The 18,710-nt window shown below is 39.0% G+C and overlaps 1 protein-coding gene across 1 annotated transcript in view; it reads right to left on the bottom strand.

Moving 5' to 3' along the window:
- lamc3 (laminin, gamma 3) overlaps nucleotides 1-18,710 on the bottom strand; it is a 139,378-nt gene that overhangs the window by 106,540 nt on the left and 14,128 nt on the right. The window contains exons 3-4 of the mRNA XM_085166147.1: nucleotides 7,098-7,228; nucleotides 1,282-1,448 (exon numbers count right to left, since the gene is read on the bottom strand). Of these exons, the coding sequence (XP_085022273.1) occupies nucleotides 1,282-1,448; nucleotides 7,098-7,228 (298 nt within the window). The remainder of the gene's footprint in view (nucleotides 1-1,281; nucleotides 1,449-7,097; nucleotides 7,229-18,710) is intronic.

The following is an 18,710-nucleotide window of genomic DNA, read 5'->3' as shown; positions in this document are numbered from 1 at the left end:
TTGTTTATCTATTACTTTATTAATGTAGTATGAATGGCTGTGGGTGAGGTCTTTGTCAGTACAATAAGTTGTTTATGAAAATGCTGTTAATAGTCCAAAATTTATGTCCTCCTTCACATTTTCCACAGCTGTCCAGTGGGCCAGGTTGGAGTCTTTTTTGGGCTGATTCTGGCCCACAGACCTTATGTTTGAACCTCTTCCATTCGACATATGTTTATGTAGACTGTCCAGCCTTTTGATGATGAAGTTTAATAAAATAATATTTTGTCAGAAATTTAGTTTAAACACCAAAAAGCTTGTTTTTTATTGTTTACATGACTCTGTGTATTTAGTGTATGTTGATTTTGATTTGCTGATTGTAATCACAAGTAGTTAAAAGCAGTGATTACTGTTTCGGCGTTGGCTGGGGCAAACTCAGTCAAAATGAATCTTTTGCCAGACAGAGATGAACAATTACAATGAGCATTTGGTTTTTTGCACTTTCACATTCTCTGGTGCTTTTATAAGGTGTCTATATTAATGCACAGAATTTATTAAGTTGGGTGCAGAAGTCTATTTAAGATGCCATCTGCTTGGAAGCAAGTGCAAGAGTAATTAGAGCAAGTCTGCTGCTTAATAGAATTCAGGGGGAAAAAAAAGAAGGGTCAATCGTCAGCAGGATTCAGCTGGAATGCATGGTCTGACGAGCCAAACCCGATAACACTCAGCTAAATCACATATACAAAAGCAACGGTGGGAGAATGCCTGCAAACATTTGTGCATATGAGCCAAAACTCAAATATACACAAATCTTCCAGGGATCTCTCAGCTGTTTAGCTCTGCAATCAGGCAATTTTAAATACATCAAATTATTTCCTTTACTGGCAACTTTTGCACACAAAAAAAGAAAAAAAAAGGCAATCTGCAGTGGCAGACGTATTGTTAAATTATGTGTAAAGCTGAGTTCAGCATAATAAAAAATCATTCACCCTAGAGCGTAATGAAGATCAGTAAAGTTCAGTGATTTCCACGAGGACTTCATGTCAGACTACGCGCTTTTTATCCTCCCCAACAGTGATGAATGGTTGTATTTACTAACTCGCACAATAAAACACAAAAGGTGCATGTGAAGATATCGAGATTTAAGAAATACTGGGGATTGATGTGAGGTAGCACACTGATGGATTAAATGGGATCTCTGACAGCCTGAGAATGTCATTTGAATTTAACACTGGCCCGTGTATTTTCCAGATGGCTGCACCCAGTGGGTTCACGGTGTCACCCCGGGATCAAGCTACTCACTCAAACACTCATTGGCAGAGTCCCCAGTGGCCCTGGCCCAGGGTCTATCCTGGTAAAAGGGGTGACATCTCTGGCAGTCGGCTCCCACTGTGTGATGCTGGCAGGCGCAGACCAGGTTACCATGTTCTCTCTCAGTGCACTCGCTGGCATGGCCGTTACACTTACATCTGAGGGAAACATCGATAGTTAGGTAAAGTCTGCATGTACAAGCTTTTGTTTGTCTCTGTTTTTCCTCCCCTTTTTACTCACACAAATTTGGACACAGTTATGCACACAGTGAATGGATTTGAAGGCGGAAGGAAAGCGGGAAGGTAGTTCCACCGTAAGAAGTTGTCACTTTCTATTATCCTTCGCCGATGAAAACGTGGTCTGGAGTGAGGCAGGGCTTTTATTCTCCTTCAGCAACTACACTTTTCAACTGTGTTAATATGCCACTAATAATACACTCACACTCACCCAGTGTATCAGAAACAGCAACAAGTGAGTGCAGTATCTCTAATATTGGTAACGAGTGTTGGTCAAGTTACTTATAAAAAGTAATCAGTAACTAATTACTGATTACTTCTCCAAAAAAGTAATCTTGTTACTTTACTAATTACTTATTTTCAAAGGTAATTAATTACTTAGTTACTTTTTAAAAACACGATTTACAACCTGAATAGGTGATAAAGCGATAGATCTTTCAGCCCAATTCTACTTTTTCTGCATAATCCATCATACAAAATGTAATCAAATGGAAAAGTCTCTTTTTAAAACTTGTTTTATTAGTTTTAAGGTTTTTGTCACTTTTTATGAAATCAAACTCAAAATAAGGTCAGTACTTCCACGCTTTAAACGCTGCACGCTCATACTCTCTCCTGCACTCGATATATGATCCATTGTTGATCTGCAGACAGCTGTTGTCACGAACGTCGCACTCGCTTACGTCACTGTCATGAGACATTCTCGCAAAAACGGTTTAAGTAAGGCAGTAACGCAGCGTTCCTACGGGAAAGTAACGGTAATCTAATTACCGTTTTTGCAATAGTAATCCCTTACTTTACTCGTTACTTGAAAAAAGTAATCGATTACAGTATTACAGCATTAGTATGTGCAAAAGCATTAACTCTATGCTTGTCTTTTTTTTAATTTATAAATGAAATTTTGCATCTCCAGTAATTTTAATAACTTCCAAAATTAAAAGTCAATATTTGTGAGCTAAACGTGATTGTTTAGTTCAGTTTTCATAAGACTGTTATCTGCTAATTTCCTTCCCCTCTGCCTGTGGATTATTTCCTCTGAAGCATGATGACAGCTATGCCTTCCTGTGTGCACTATTTCCTGGCAGTGTCGCTGGGTTTGTCAAGTGGTTGTGACAGGGGTACAGGCACTTGTCGCTGAGTGGTAAGCTGTGTCAAATTTAGCCAGCTGTCCCAGAACCAGATGTATGCTTGCCTGAGGCTCACACCCATTCCTTTCCGTTATCTCTGAGGTGCTTCCGATCTACATATTAGACTGCTAGAAGTGAGGTGTGAATATGAGAGTGTTGATCTGAAATATACTGGCAGCATGTAATGTGTGCACTTTAAATTTTCTCATAGATATTTAGACATCTGTCTCATGAGTGGGTTGTTTCCAACATTACTTTATTTTGCTATACTCAAAATATATTCGCTAAATTCTGTCTTCACATTGACAAAGTTAGACCCCAAAGCTTCCTTATATAACTTAAGCATACCCTGCTGACCACTGAGCACCTCCGCTGGAGCAACTGAGGTTAAGGACCTTTCTTTGATGAGACAGAGGAAAGTGCTGTTTTCTCACTTTCCCATCCAGGGTCCAAGGTTTTAACTAGCGACCTTCTGGTCGTAAGCTTGTTTTTCTTACCTTGAAGCCACCACAGCTCTTTTTGCACTATTGATATATTGTAGAAAACCTGGAGGATTTTTTAATAGCATCTGGCTTGCTGACCTGACCTGTAGCGTGTGGTGTAAAAACATGTGTACTTAGGCAGAAAGCACCAGTATATGGCTAATGGCCATGTGGCTCTCTTACCCACGTGCTGTGACATTGGTGGGTAATTTGTCATCCAGCTGAAAGACCCTAAGTGTTTATGACAGATGTCAGATCAACTTTGCGTTTTTTGTGAGGGCTTTATCTCAGCTGCTTAATCGTTCAGTTCTATCTGCACTGCCAAGGTGCAGCCTGGTCTTTGGTACCATGTCCCCTTTCATTACTATGAGTAATAAACCCAAGGATGTGGAAGGAGAAGTGAGAATTATCTTGGTTTACTTTCATTTGATGGCAACTTGACAGGCAGAAAGCAGGACAGAATATAGGTTCAGCACGTTATCTTGCCATGGCCACACAGAGTCATGGTATAGTAAAAAGAAAGTTCTAAGGTTTTATGTATCAGGGCATAGTAAAAATTATCTTGTTCTTAGTAAACTTTTAGATTAGGTAAATTCAAGCTCAGATGAATAAATACACTGTAAAATTATTTAATTAACAACATTTAAGAATGCAGAAGCAGTGTATGAAAAGCTAAGCACACCCTTACTGCTTTCATAGAAATTAAGAAGGTAAGTAGCAGCCAGTTGTTGCTAATCAAAGGCATTTGATGAATTGATCATCAGCAAAAGCAGAAATTTTGGCAGTTTGTGGGTCCGGAGCATTCAGGTGTGTGTTAACACAACGCTAAGGAGGAAAGATATCAGCTGTGATCTTACAGAAGCAATTGTTGTTGCCCATCAATCTAGGAAGCGTTCAAAGACTATTTCCAAACAATCTTAGGCTATGTCCACACGTACCCGGGTATTTTTGAAAACGCAGATTTTTCTATGCATTTGAACCTTTCGTCCACACGTAAACGGCGTTTTCGGTCACTGAAAACTAAGATTTCTAAAAACTCCAGCCAGGGTGGATATTTTCTAAAACTCAGTTTTTGCATTTACGTGTGGACGAGAAAAACGGAGAAAATGCAGCGTCAAAGGTGTGCGCCTTTTTTGACGTCACACTGTGCGCCACGTTATTGTTTCGGTGAAATGAATTTCTACAATACTGTTACTGTTAATTGTACTCTCTGCAGTGTTTAAATGCTTACATATACACACACAGTTACTGTCCCTCCACACATACTACTGGGTTCTGCTTCTATGCCCCAGCTTTGTTTACTATTTCCCACGAGGCTTCTAGACTTCTGATTGGCCAACATTTCTACACGGTTAGGAATATAGCGCCACCTGCTGCTTTGGCATGTTCCTAGCAGCGTTTTCCTTAATTTCTGCCTTCACGTGTGGACGGGATTATTTTTAAAAACGAAAACAGAAAATGTCCATTTTCAAAAATACCCGTGTACGTGTGGACATAGCCTTAAGTTCACCATTTTTCAGTGAGAAAGATTTCTACAAGCCCACAACATTCAAGACAGTTGCCAGTCTCCCCAGTAGCAGATTCCCCAACAAATTCACCTCAAGGTCAGACTGTGAAAAGCTTATCTCAGACTCTACAAGCCTCAGTTAGCATGTTAAATGCTAAAGTTCGTGACAAGAAAAAGACTGATGGCTTGATTGGAAAGAGTTGCTAGGAGAAAGCCTCTTCTCTCTAAAAGGAACAACACAGCATGGCTTAGGTTTGCAAAGTTGCATCTGAGAAAACCACAGGACCTGTGGAAGACTTCTCATCTAGTCTGTACCAAAAGTGGAGATCTTTGGCCATGATGCACAACACCACATTTAATGAAAACCAAATACAGCATATCTGCACAAACATCTCATTGAAACAGCTGCAGTGTTCCTGGTGGTGGAGGGGTGATGATTTGGGTTTGTTGTGTAGCCATAGGACCTGGACACCTAGCATTCATTGAGTCAACCATGAACTCCTCTGTATACCACGAGTGTTCTAGAGTTAAATGCGACATCTGACAACTTTAGCTTGGCCCGAATTGGATCATACAGCAAAACATTAGTATTCAATTCAATTCAATTCAATTCAATTCAATTCAATTTTATTTATATAGCGCCAAATCACAACAAAAGTCGCCTCAAGGCGCTTCATAGATACAGAGAAAAGCCCAACAATCATATGACCCCCTATGAGCAAGCACTTTGGCGACAGTGGGAAGGAAAAACTCCCTTTTAACAGGAAGAAACCTCCGGCAGAACCAGGCTCAGGGAGGGGCGGCCATCTGCTGCGACCGGTTGGGGTGAGAGAAGGAGGACAGGATAAAAGACATGCTGTGGAAGAGAGACAGAGATTAATAACAGATATGATTCAATACAGAGAGGTCTATTAACACATAGTGAGTGAGAAAGGTGACTGGAAAGGAAAAACTCAATGCATCATGGGAATCCCCCGGCAGCCTACATCTATTGCAGCATAACTAAGGGAGGATTCAGGGTCACCTGGTCCAGCCCTAACTATATGCTTTAGCAAAAAGGAAAGTTTTAAGCCTAATCTTAAAAGTAGAGATAGTGTCTGTCTCCCGAATCCAAACTGGAAGCTGGTTCCACAGAAGAGGGGCCTGAAAACTGAAGGCTCTCCCTCCCATTCTACTTTTAAATACTCTAGGAACAACAAGTAGGCCTGCAGAGCGGGAGCGAAGTGCTCTAATAGGGTGATATGGTACTACAAGGTCATTAAGATAAGATGGGGCCTGATTATTTAAGACCTTGTATGTGAGGAGCAGGATTTTGAATTCAATTCTGGATTTAACAGGAAGCCAATGAAGGGAAGCCAAAACAGGAGAAATATGCTCTCTCTTTCTAGTCCCTGTCAGTACTCTTGCTGCAGCATTTTGGATTAACTGAAGGCTTTTCAGTGAGTTTTTTGGACATCCTGATAATAATGAATTGCAGTAGTCCAGCCTGGAAGTAATAAATGCATGAACTAGTTTTTCAGCGTCACTCTGAGACAGGATATTTCTAATTTTAGAGATGTTGCGCAAATGGAAGAACGCAGTCTTACATATTTGTTTAATATGTGCGTTGAAGGACATATCCTGGTCAAAAATGACTCCAAGGTTCCTCACAGTGTTACTGGAGGCCAAGGTAATGCCATCCAGAGTAAGAATCTGGTTAGATACCATATTTCTAAGCTTTTCAGCGCCGAGTACAATGACCTCAGTTTTATCTGAGTTAAGAAGCAGAAAGTTAGTGGCCATCCAAGTCTTTATGTCTTTAAGACATTCCTGCAGTTTAACTAATAGTACTGACCATAACAGCAAATCTACAACAGAATGGCTGAAAAAGAAAAAAAATCAAGGTGCAATCAAACTTCAACCCGATTAACTGCTTTGGCAGCAGCTACAGGGAGCTGTGAATAAATGACTACCTAGAAACCTGAGTGAACTGAAACAACATTGTTAAGATGAGTGGACCATAGAAAAGGGTTACTGAATCATGGCATAGATCTAGTTTTTCAAACAGTGCTTCTGCATTTGGTCTAAATTTTGTTAAATGAATAGTGACACGGGATAATAAGTTAGGTGCACTTGTTCATCTGAGGTCGTATTTACTTCATTTGAAGACCTACTAAGAACCAAATGCATTTTATCATGTCCTGATACATAAAACCTTAAAACTGATCAACTTATGATATACTGGGTAAAATCTGTGCTTTGCATGTCCAGCCACCTACCGATAACACCTCAGCCAGGGAATTAGTTTACTTTAAAACACATTTGGCCATTCAGTACTATATAACTCCCTTAAAAACAGCTGCTAGTGAAGTCGAAAATCAAAATTGCTTAAGCAACACTAGTTCCCAACATTTATTATTTCAGAGAGTATCAAGCATGGTGACATTGCTTTGGCACCACATTTTCTGGTGTCTCTTACCTGCCACCCACAGAGAAATCAGAGATGGCATAGAAGTACGAGCGCAGCACTTTAGCGTCCTTGAAAAACTCATCTCCAAAGGTGTTAAGCCTGTCCAAAGAGATGAGCAGGTCAGTGGCTGTTACCCATTCCTGGAAAAGAAAAAAGAAGAGGAAATGATACGGGAAGAAGAAAAAATATACAGGGTTAGCCAAAAGGAAAAGAAAAAAAAATTATGTAAGAGAACCATCGTCGGGAAGTCTGCTGGCTGCTGCCACTCTTGGTGACACAAGAAAGCAGACAAGAAGGTTGGCAAGAGAAAAAAAAACCACACTGGGCTTCAGTTGATAGGGGTAAAAGAGTGAGATATATAAAACAGCAAATGTTGACAGCAAAGAAAAGAGAGGAAGTTGGAAAGAAGATATGGTCAAGAAAACTACAGTGTAACAGCAGAGGGAGCGCAGATATGATGGGGAGATAATGAGTATGGTGTAAGAAATTGAGTTAATGTCACAAAGAGGGCTGAAGAAAAAGGGGATTAATGGAGAATAAAGCTGAAATATGAAAAAAAAAAAAAACATGAGAAAAGAGACAACATTGCAGCACTGCTTCAGTATAATGGATGGCACTTGGCAAAGCTCCCACCACTGATATGATTTAAGCTCTTCTGTTTGAGACTGCTGCAAAGGTACAGGCAGGATGAAGCAAGAGTGGGAAAAGAAGGTAAAGAGGGATAACACAAACAGTGGAAAAGCTAACGGGAAGTACAATAGAGGGTGCAAGATAAAAGCGAGGCCAGGTAAAGAGAGAGCAAATGACGTTTTCTTTTTTTTTAACAGAACAACTTTAAAACAAATAGCTGGAGAGAAACTTTCTTTTTGTTTCTTGGCTAGTTTGGGACTCTGTGGGATCCCTGAGAAAGCCTGTCATGCTTAATGTTTTGAAGCTTCTCCCCAGAGATGTCTTTGAAGTCTGGCAATGGGAGACAAGGAGATTGGAGCGGATGAGCCTCAGACTAAAAACATGTGTGAAGAGTTCATTCATTCATTTTTTTTAATCTCATGTACCATGCATTTTACCATGCATGCACCCCTTACCACATAGTACATATACTCTGACAATTTTAGACAATTAAACATAAAACTGTGTCATTTACAAATGCCTTGTTATCAAATTCTGAAGTGAACGTTATACTTACATGACTAAATTATGGAAAATCTTTACAGACATGTATGCTTTACTGTGGATGTATCATTCAAATTTTCTGTAGTGCTGGAGCAGGTTTAACATATGATTGACATGTGCACCAACAACAGCTAAAGGTATGTTCTAGGGGTGCAACAATACTAGTGTCGATATTGAACCGTTCGATACAGTGCTTTTGGTTTGGTACGCATATGTATCTAACAATACAAAATTTTTAATTTATTTTATCAACTGCTGTCTGTGTTGAGAGCTCAGTGGATCTGCGTTCGACTACTCTGCCTAGGCTGCACTGTCGAGCACAGATCCACCGAGCGCAGATCCACTGAGCACAGCGCAAGCTAGCAAGACAGAAGCTAAGCTCGTTGCAACATGGCAAATTGAACCTCCCCCACCCTCATTCAGATCTGGCCTTTGGAACTATTTTGGTGACCCTGAAGGTAAGCGCGTCATGGACAAAAGTAAAACAGTATGTCGGATGTGCCACGCAATGCTCAATTACATGGGTGGGAACCATTGACTGTAGAACACATCATTTATACAGTCAATGGTGGGAACTAGTGCGTTAGCACAGTTTGCTCGTTAACGTGTTGACGCCGTCCAGCCCCACGCACGGGGCGATCCGCTGTATCTCGTTAATGGAGATTTGCCGTGTTGTGGCGTTAACATCATTTCAGATTAATGCTGACAGCACCAGTGGGAACACAATGAATATGACTGCACATTTACGCCGACATCATCCTAGTGCAAAGACAAGTGGAAGCAGACAAAAACAACAAGCACGCATGCTACAAACTTTACCCGAGTCATTTAGACAGCCGTTAGCACATGATTCTCCTTATGGGGACCTGATATGTTTAATATGCTGCTGAGAATATAGCCCAGAACAAGCGTATAGTATAGCTTTTATTTTGGAAAGAGCCATTTCTCTGTAATAAACTCTCTTTTCCAAAGATGAGTGATTTCTCGATCAGATAGATTTATTTTTTTATTACTTTGCAAAACTGTACTTTTGAGTTAAAATATATATATTTATAATTTTAATAAATGACAAATTAAAAAAGCATGAATATTTTTTTTGTATCGAAAAAATATCAAACTGTGACACCAAAGTACCGAACCGAACCGAACTGTGAATTTTGTGTATCATTGCACCCCTAGTATGGTCCTAACTGTAGGTTGCTTTTTAGTGTTAATTTGCATATGCTGCCAACAACAGTTCTTTTTATTCTTTGAGTCTGTGTGGAATCATGGTTTTGGAGAGACCTAGTAAGTAGCAAGACTTACTACTAAGCTCTTTTGACCATTTTTGGCTTCTTCTGGCAACATGATAGCGTCATAACCATGTATACTATAGTCACAAATCTTTACACATGTGTACCGATTATGCACAGAACATGGGTGTGGCTTGAGGTTTCCCATGGTGTACCAAATGGCACATATACACATTGATCATCAGCACATCAGCACACACATATACACAGCATGGCTACTGACTGAATATGGAAAAGAATGAAATATTAATATTGTAATTTTATAAATTGTACCTTTCTGTTGCTTTTTCCTCAACTGTTTCATAAATGGATGGCTCAATATATTTTCAGTAGGTTGTTCTCTAATAATTTTGGTGATCTGGCCAGCCCTGACTACACTGGTTTTAAAATGAGTTTTGCATCCTCTGTATTAAAAGATCTGCAGACTGAAGAGTCTCTAAGAGTATAAAAAAATGGCTCCAAAAACACTTGATTGGAATCAATATAGTATCAGTGCACATTGAGAAAATTTCTATTCCTCTGCCTCTTCATAGTTAGCATGTAAAAAAACCAGAGTAAGGTATTAGTCATGGTTCAGCAGAAGAAAATGGTTGGGAGATTGTAAGAAATGAAAAAAAAAGGTGACATGCCTGAACCCTCTAAGGCTCTCTTCACAGGAACCTTCTCTGATGTTTCTTAGCTTAAAATAGCCTGAGCAGCACTGCAGTAAAAGTTTAGAACTAAATTATCTTTAGAGGAGCTGCTTCTGGGGGGCTTTCTTATGCTGTCAGCAGGTCCAGCATCCTCCTATTTCAAAGGAGACAATCTTGGGATTTAAACCACCTGCGTGGTTAGTGCCTCCAGATCCAAGAGACATACTGCTGTGGCATCAAGTGGTCACAGTCCACATTTTGAAGCATCTGGTGTAAATGCATTGCACATGCTCCTGATTGATTTTGCAATAAATGGTCTCAGTATGACTACCACACGTGGGTCAGCTGTGTCAGTCAACGCTATAAAGAGGACTATTTCAACTGGGGTCAGCAAAGTGCAACTTGTGGTAAAGACTGTAAAAACCTGTAATTAACACTTCCTTTTTTAAGAATTTTTTTTTCTTTTCTTCTAATTAGAGCAACCAACTGAAGGTGGTAACTGAATTGCATCTGTCACCAGGCGAGGGCAAACTCATTCTCCTCTTGCCTGAAACGTCTCTTCATGTCTCTATATCTTGTCTTCATATGTTCCTTTCCGCCAGTATGATCGTTCTAGTACACTTCAGATTTTCCATAGGGTTCTGTGCTTTTGCAACCTATTGAGGATATTTGGTAGTAAGAGTAACTAAAATGTGGCAGAACTGCGTGCATGCTATTGTTCTGAGACTTGCTTTATCGATTTTTGCCCCTGCTTGACTCGGCTCTACAGGCTAATGTGCTTTGGGATGACGCTTTATGACTCTGATGCATTGAGAACACAGATGCTCATTCTTCACTTTGCAGTACGCTCCCTGAATATGACTATATTTTCATCCATGGCTTCTGAGAGGAGCTGGGAGCACAAGGGATCAGATATGACAGAATATCACACATCCTCTGCAATATGCTTACAAAATGTCTTTGAATCGTCATCTTTTTCTACTTTGTCATCCATGCTACGCTTGTCTAGAGTTGGCTTATCTCATGGGTGTGATGCCTTCATAATGTCCTTATAATGAAAAAAAAAAAAACTCTCCCTGATGCACAGCTGACGAAAAAAAATGTAAAAAAGGCCACATACATAAATGAAAAGTCTTTGAGTCTGTTGTACGAAACACTATTTATAGCATCTTGCACATTTTCTGTCACAAGGAAAAGATTTCTTTTTCTTGACTTACACTCAAAATAGTTGAAGGCTTCCTTAATGAAAACTGATGCTGAGAGTTTTCAAGCATGCTATTGTTTGTTTAAGGCTGCGGGGATAGCAATGCTAAACCCCACAGCAGAAAGAGAAACTGGTCATCTGCTGCTAATTTATCCACAAATAGGATCTATAGTTTGTTGTTTTAATGCTTTGAGTCTGTTTTTGTCAAGTGGCAACCTCTAGGCTGAAAAACATTTACAATAAAAATGCACACATTAAAAGAAAAAAAGCTTTTGCCACTATCTTTCATTTCCCCCATTGCTGGAGCAGAGCTGGGTTCAGCTGAGAATTAGCTACTAGTTCTGTGCTTGGCGTCACCTAAGCTAATTTGAGATATGCAAGTGAAATGTTAGTGGTGCTGGTGCCTGTTGTTGCATTTTAATGCAATTATCTGTCAAATAATACAGCTTTCTATGGGGTTAACTGTACTAAAAGGCCATCCAAGAAGCCTGTGCTTCAGCTATTTGTTTGTTATTTAGCTGTAATTAGGATTAGTCAGTATCTTTGTGATGCTTCTACTTTACATAGTCTATAGATGCACTCTGTTTCTCAATCTTGCTAGCATTATCTGATAACTTAGATAAATATGACTCCAAAAAAAAAAAGAAAAAAGAAAGACAAAAAAACAGCATCCATAAAGGCAAAGTTAAGGCTTCACAATGACAGGTATCAAAACTGAATGGTGACAGCACAGGAAGTACTGCCATATTTTATATACAGTCTACTGTGGGGAAACATTTTTATGTGATCGAGACTTTAGGGGCTACTGGACCAGCCGCTTTGTTAAATTAATAAGTAAATTACTAACACTACTTAACAGTCATTTATACTGAAACACATGCCTTTACTACAGTGGGGCCAGGCTGGTATTTCAGTGATTTTAAATCCCAGCCTCCAACTCAACACACTCATAAATGATCAAATGCTTAAATTAATTCTTAGCATTTTAAAATTCTAACACACATTAAAAGCAAATACTCTTCCATTTATCAGAGTACACAACCATTATTATACGGAAGAGTAATTAGTAATGCTCGGTAGAACAGTGTTAATTGTGTAAGAAAAAAAAAAGCAGATATAGTTCTAAATATCACTTAGTCTGCTGAAAGGAAGCGGTTTCTCAGGGTTAATTAGTAGTCAGCCCAAAACGTATTATTTGTGCAAAGCACAGCAAAAGCTTAATTAACTTTGATTCTCACTCCCTTGAAATTTTAGTCCACAATGCTACAATGATGCTGACTTAGGCTCTGGCGTGTGAGAGTGGCAAAGAGCCAGTCCTTTGTCTAAGACAATAAGCGTGTAATGATCAAATGGGCAGGTTCACAGACATGCATTTGACCGCACATAGCAAAGTTGTTTTTCATTATTATTATCATTCCACACACAGCTTTAAAATGCATCTTTGCTCAGGGGCTTACAACCTTCACCCTCACCTCTAAAATCTCTCTGGTCTTTTCTCCCTCCTTTTTTCCTCCACTTGTCTTCCTCTCTCCCTTCTCCCATCTTCTTTCCCTGTTTCCTTGAACTCTGAAGCCTCTAGCTGCAGGCAGTGACAGGAAAGGGAGCAGTGTCCCTCATTCCAAAGTTAATAACTTTTTAATTTAATTGCTTAAGTTCACTGTGCCCTCAATATGTATTTTTTTCCCCTTTTACTCATTGGCATTCAATGCCGGAGCTCCAATTTGCCACACAGCTTTCTAGAGTGTAAGAGAGAGAGAGACAGCGAGACACTGAAGGAGAGGGGATGGACTGGTGGCAGGGGAGACAGACAAACCGTTTTAATGGATGACTGAACAAATTAAATTTGAATTCATACAGCAGCTTTCATCTTCTGCATGATTATTGAAAAAAAAGAGCTTTACAAACTTGACAACAAGGCTCTCTTTGAAGTAAGCCGTTACTTTAGGAGGTGAGTGTTATTTATTTCAAATAAAAATCTAAACTAGCAGTGAAAACACAGTCCATTAGATCAATGGTGTTGCAAAGAATGCTGTGTGTTTATATGTGGCATGTACACAAGTAAGACAAAAACACCTGCGCATTTAAACGCCGGCTTAGTTTTTATTTCATTTTGCTTTGACCGCTCAAAATTGCAAGAGACACTTTCTAAAAGCAGCAGATGAGGCATGTGAAGTCTCTATATCAAGACCGCACACGCCTCAAAAACCGAGGCACAAGTAGCAATAGTGAAAAAGGATTAAGATGCTAATAAAACAGACAGGATGCAATTTCTGTTTTAAGCCTCATGAAAAATGCATAGCTCTGTACAGCCAATGTGCAGAGGAAATGGCACACTGACATGGCGCATAGAAGAAGAGGAATCATTTAATGCTCTGTTGACAGTCTCTTTGTAAAGAGTTTGTTTTCAACCCCTGACACAAGTGCCCAGCCTTTATGAACCTTCCAGGCAAAAGTTTCCTGAGCCCCCCCTCCCCTTGTCCGGGGACAATTTCCAAGAAAAAAGATACATTATATTTACAATGTATCCCTTTTCTTGAAAACTGTCCTCGGTTGAGATGTCTTCATGGTCCGGTGGTAAAAACAGTGTCAATAAGATAGACATTGTATGGTAGACTATGGCCTATTTTGCACCTCCAGGGTATGCTTTTACTCCATTAGCTGGATCACTGCACATGTTTATAGAAATGCAATGTTGCTACAAACAATTCCAAAAATAACCGGGCAGTATTTGCTCGAGGCATTTACTCTGATTACATCAATGTTATGAAAAACACATTCTGTCTGAGCAATGGCATTAACAGAAGGTACTGAGGCTTGTTTTATAGATATGGTTTCACAGAGGCTAATCACTGATTACATTAATGTTTAAATTTTTTTTCTTCTACTTTGCCTAAAGAATGCTCTTACGAGTTTGATTTTCTGGGAGCAGGGGGTAGAAAATAAAGCAAGGTGAAGCCAAGTGGTAAGCTTACTGAAATGCTTATTTTAGATGTATTGCATGCTCCATAAGATTCTGTCACCGACTATATTTTTGATTGAATAAAGTCTGTCCTGCATTTTTCTGTATAGCACCTATCAGGGTTTCAGAGAGACTATAGCCTATCTCAGCTGCCACAGGGTGAGAAGACAAGTCGCCACTCTGTCCCAGACATACAGACAACCATTCACTCTCAAGTTAGCGTAACCCAACTCCATGCGTGTTTTTGGACTGTAAAAGCCAGAGTACCCAAAGAGAACCCATGCAATCGGATTTGAACCCAGGACTTTCTTTTTAAACATGCTTTCAGAAGTTTGTAGCGCATGGACAAATTCAAAGTGCAAGCTAGTTCAATATAGTATTAACATTACGTTCGCCTTCGGATCAATTCATTGACCTTGAAGGAGAGGTCAGAGGTCAGATGTGACATGATTTTAAACCTTTATATGGTACTTTCCATATGTTGACAATACACACCACACTTGTAAGAATCCCAGTTTCTAAATTACAAGGCTTCATGTCGATTTTCAACCAATAAATAATTAAGTTGACCTTAAAGACCTTTGTGCATTTGAGGCTAATTTTAATGTATTACTTACATGTCTCCAAAACTTTTGGAGATTTACTTTCCTGGATGATTGAGAATGCATCAAGACATTACTAACATGTGCCCACTCTACACCCCTGCAATGTTTTATCAGAATTCATTCTAAACTTTTTGAGCTATCATGTTTACAGATGCACATGTAATCATAGTGTTTACCATGGAAACTTCAATTTTATCTGAACTAAGAAGTAATAAATACCAGGCCACCCTTTCCTTACTGTTTTTAAGTTATACCTGTAGTTTAGGGCTTGATTTTTTTAATCACCTATCTCTTACAACTGCATAGCAATTAAAATGTGTGTAGTTTTTTTCTACTACAAATTCCCTTAAATGAAGAATGTATAATTCTAAGTCTTAACCCTGTGCAGCTCTACAGATGACTTTTGTGTCTAGGGAGACTCTACGCTTTCTTAAACAAGTTGGAATCTTTCAGATGCGAACAATTCTAACCAAGTCGGTGCAACTTCCTTAATCCCAATGCTGTATTCTAAATGCAGCACTGCAATCAAGCAGGACAAGCACAGAGAGTCCATGACAAGATCTTTAGCCTTTACTGGTCCTGTTTTTGTGCTATAATACAATCTAAAGCCTGTCTGAAATACTTCAAGTAAATCCTTCCCTCTCACATAGTTGATCTTGAAGGATTTTAGAAGTAAAACAAAGGCTGGAAATCTGTACATAACAGGCTAAAATGCCTGGTCAGTTAAAGGCTTTTCAATTAATTATTTTATTACTGCCACCTTAAAAACTTGTGGTACATAGTCTATTAATAATCATTTTTTGAATTGGCAGATTTTATTTGCTAGTTCAATGGTAAGCCTTAATAGACATGTCTAATAGATATGTTGATGGTTTGGATTTAGTATTTATTGATTTTAGCTCAGAGTGATCAATAGGAGAGAAGCAATCAAAATAAAGATCAGCATTTTTTAAAGCAGCTGTAGTTAATGACACGTCTGTGACATTTGTGGGATGCCTTGGATTTTTTCCCCCTTCCAGTAGTTAACATTGTCAATGTAAAAATGGCACCTTGTCTTTTACCTCTGTGCATCAGCAGCTTGTAAGCATTCACACCTGTGCTAAAATGTGAATGTTTGTAATTTGTATCCACATATTAATCATAGTCACACAAAGTGTGGTTTAATGAAGAGGCTTTAGGAGATGAAGGACTTCTTTAGAGTGTATGATTTCTTGAGATATTATTTTGCAAGGCTGCCAGATTCATAGACAACAACAGATGTGCTGTTTATACCGGGTGCATAAAAACAGGATTTCTAACAATACAAGCCCTGCGAGTAGCTGTGAGTTTAGTCTTCTGGCTAATATTTGCTAATATTGATCAAACAGCTAAAGCTGGTGGATCATTAATCATCAGTATTACAAGTATTTGTTTAAAATCTGGACACACTCCTTGTCTGGGAAATGTTAACATATGTTAAAAAAGTGTCATAGAGCAAGAGGCAGGGTACACACCTGGACAGGTCGCCAATCTGTCACAGGGCTAAGGCAGAGACACAGGCAACCATTCACACCTATGGCACCAATTAACGTAATCGCTAAAGGAGAGCAAGACGTGAGAAGACCATTTTAAAAAGGAAAATCTACTACTAGACTTTAATTTATTTCTGTTTAGTTTGTATACAAATGAATAATGAGTCCCAAAACAAAACTCAGAGACAAAATGCTACCAGACAAGACAAATCGTAAAACGAAACTATGCATTTCCTAATAGTAGTCTTGATTCTGAAAGACAGCTATACAATATTTGTGTTAAATGATGACAAACTTTAAGGGATTCTTTACAGTGGACATTTCAAATAACATACCTACGTGCATATACGCGCTTCCCTTCCTTGTTCCTGTCTCCTTGCTTTTTATGGCTCTTAATCCTATACTCAATTAAGGCATATTATGGGTTTGTAACTCTAACCACCAACGGTTTTAATTGCTTGTTTTCTTCCTGTTATAATAGTATTAGTAGCTCAAGCGGGAAGTAGCATGGCAGCAATAAAGAAACCTGTGCCCCACCATCTTTGTTTTGCTGATTCACTGTATTGGAAAAAAAGCACTCCTTTGCATTCCACCAGCTTTGATTTAGCATCAAAGAGGATGGCTGATGTGTTTTTGTCTCTGCTCACTACACCCATCTGTCCCATCACCCTTAAAATAGAGAAGGAATGAGAGATTGAATGAAAGAAATGGTGCAATTGATCCGTCTTTTATTCTAATGGGAGAACAGATCACAGTCAATTATGGGTCTTCTCATCTTGTTGTTTAAAACATGGCGGAGAGTGGATGGGGGGAGGTGGAATGAAGGAGAGCGGGTGTTTGGCAGGTCTGTTGAGAGATTTGCCACCCAATCTATGTATTCTTAGCTTATATTGATCCCGCGCTGCTCTATAATCAGTGGGTCCTCCAAAGCATACTGAAATACAGCCAGCAAAGGTTTTAATGTAAGTAACACCTGTATACCGAATACCTAACCCCCCCCCCCCAAAAAAAAAAAAAGATCTACATGGCTTTACAGTTTAAATAAAATCATCTTAAGGTTCAAGAGGCTAATGAGAAATGCCAGTAATCCACGTTGTTTGAAAAGGTAATTAAGCCCTTATTCTAAACAGTGACTGGTATGGTTAAAAAAAAATAAATAAAAATAATATATATATATATATATATATATATATATATATATATAACTGGGTCTTATATATAAGACCCAGTATAGTAAAGCTTGTGTACTTTTGAAATTAATTACAATCAACACAAGTAATTAGAGGCTTAAGTTGTCGAAATGAGAGTTGCACACCTGCAGCGATGACAACTCATTAAACGGTAAATAAATAAACGATTGATTTATTTAACTGGTGAAACATTGTGTAATAATCTTATTTTGCATTACTGCAATTTTCCACAGCAGTGGTCATTAATTGAATTAATTGAATCATAATGTGTATGCAGTAATAAGAACAAAAGTATTGCGCTCTACTTCACTAAGCACGGAGTAGGCATATCAGAGGAGGGGGTGGGGGAACCAGGCAGGCAAGTCGAGCTACACGGCATCACACCGTACACACGAAACATACCCCACTCTTCTGCTCACATCATATACCAAGCACACCCTCTGAATTTAAGCAGAATCTTTTTTCCCCTCTGACATGTCAGTGGCACTGTTGCCTTGCTTTGCTGCCTGCTGTTTCAATCAATCCACCGCCCCAGCATACACCTGTAGGCTCTGGTGGATATTTACTTATCACTCCCCAGGTTTTCTGTGTAGTATATTTGTGAGCTTGGAGCCTAGATGCAGAACTCTAAATGTATTCCGCTGCTGATATGAATCAATCATTTTAAATGGGAGCTGCCTGACTGCATTGATTGTGTGGAATCTTACTGGGAGATTTGGCCCAAATTAGTTTGTACACATAAAATTAATCATTAAATAAAGTGGATCATATTTTGCATACTTCCCTAGTTAAGATTTAATGCTCTGAGATACAGTAGATAACATTACAGGCTACATGAGAAAAACGGAATACTGTTAAATACAATAAATTAGTATATAAGCCGGTGCTGACTGACATACCCATGCAAACCTAAGCTGTTTTTCTTTTTACGGATGGAATCCTGTTAAGCCTTTTTACACACTAATGCAATAATTGATTGATTTTTCTATTCAGCTGGTCACAGTGGTTCCACATACACAGCACTCTGGGAATTATCACATAGATGTTGACTGAGGA

The sequence above is a fragment of the Neolamprologus multifasciatus genome, chromosome 7 (assembly GCF_963576455.1).
Source record: "Neolamprologus multifasciatus chromosome 7, fNeoMul1.2, whole genome shotgun sequence".
Taxonomy (NCBI): domain Eukaryota; kingdom Metazoa; phylum Chordata; class Actinopteri; order Cichliformes; family Cichlidae; genus Neolamprologus; species Neolamprologus multifasciatus.
Note: the sequence above shows the minus strand (reverse complement) of the source record. Positions and strands in the feature narration are given on the sequence as shown.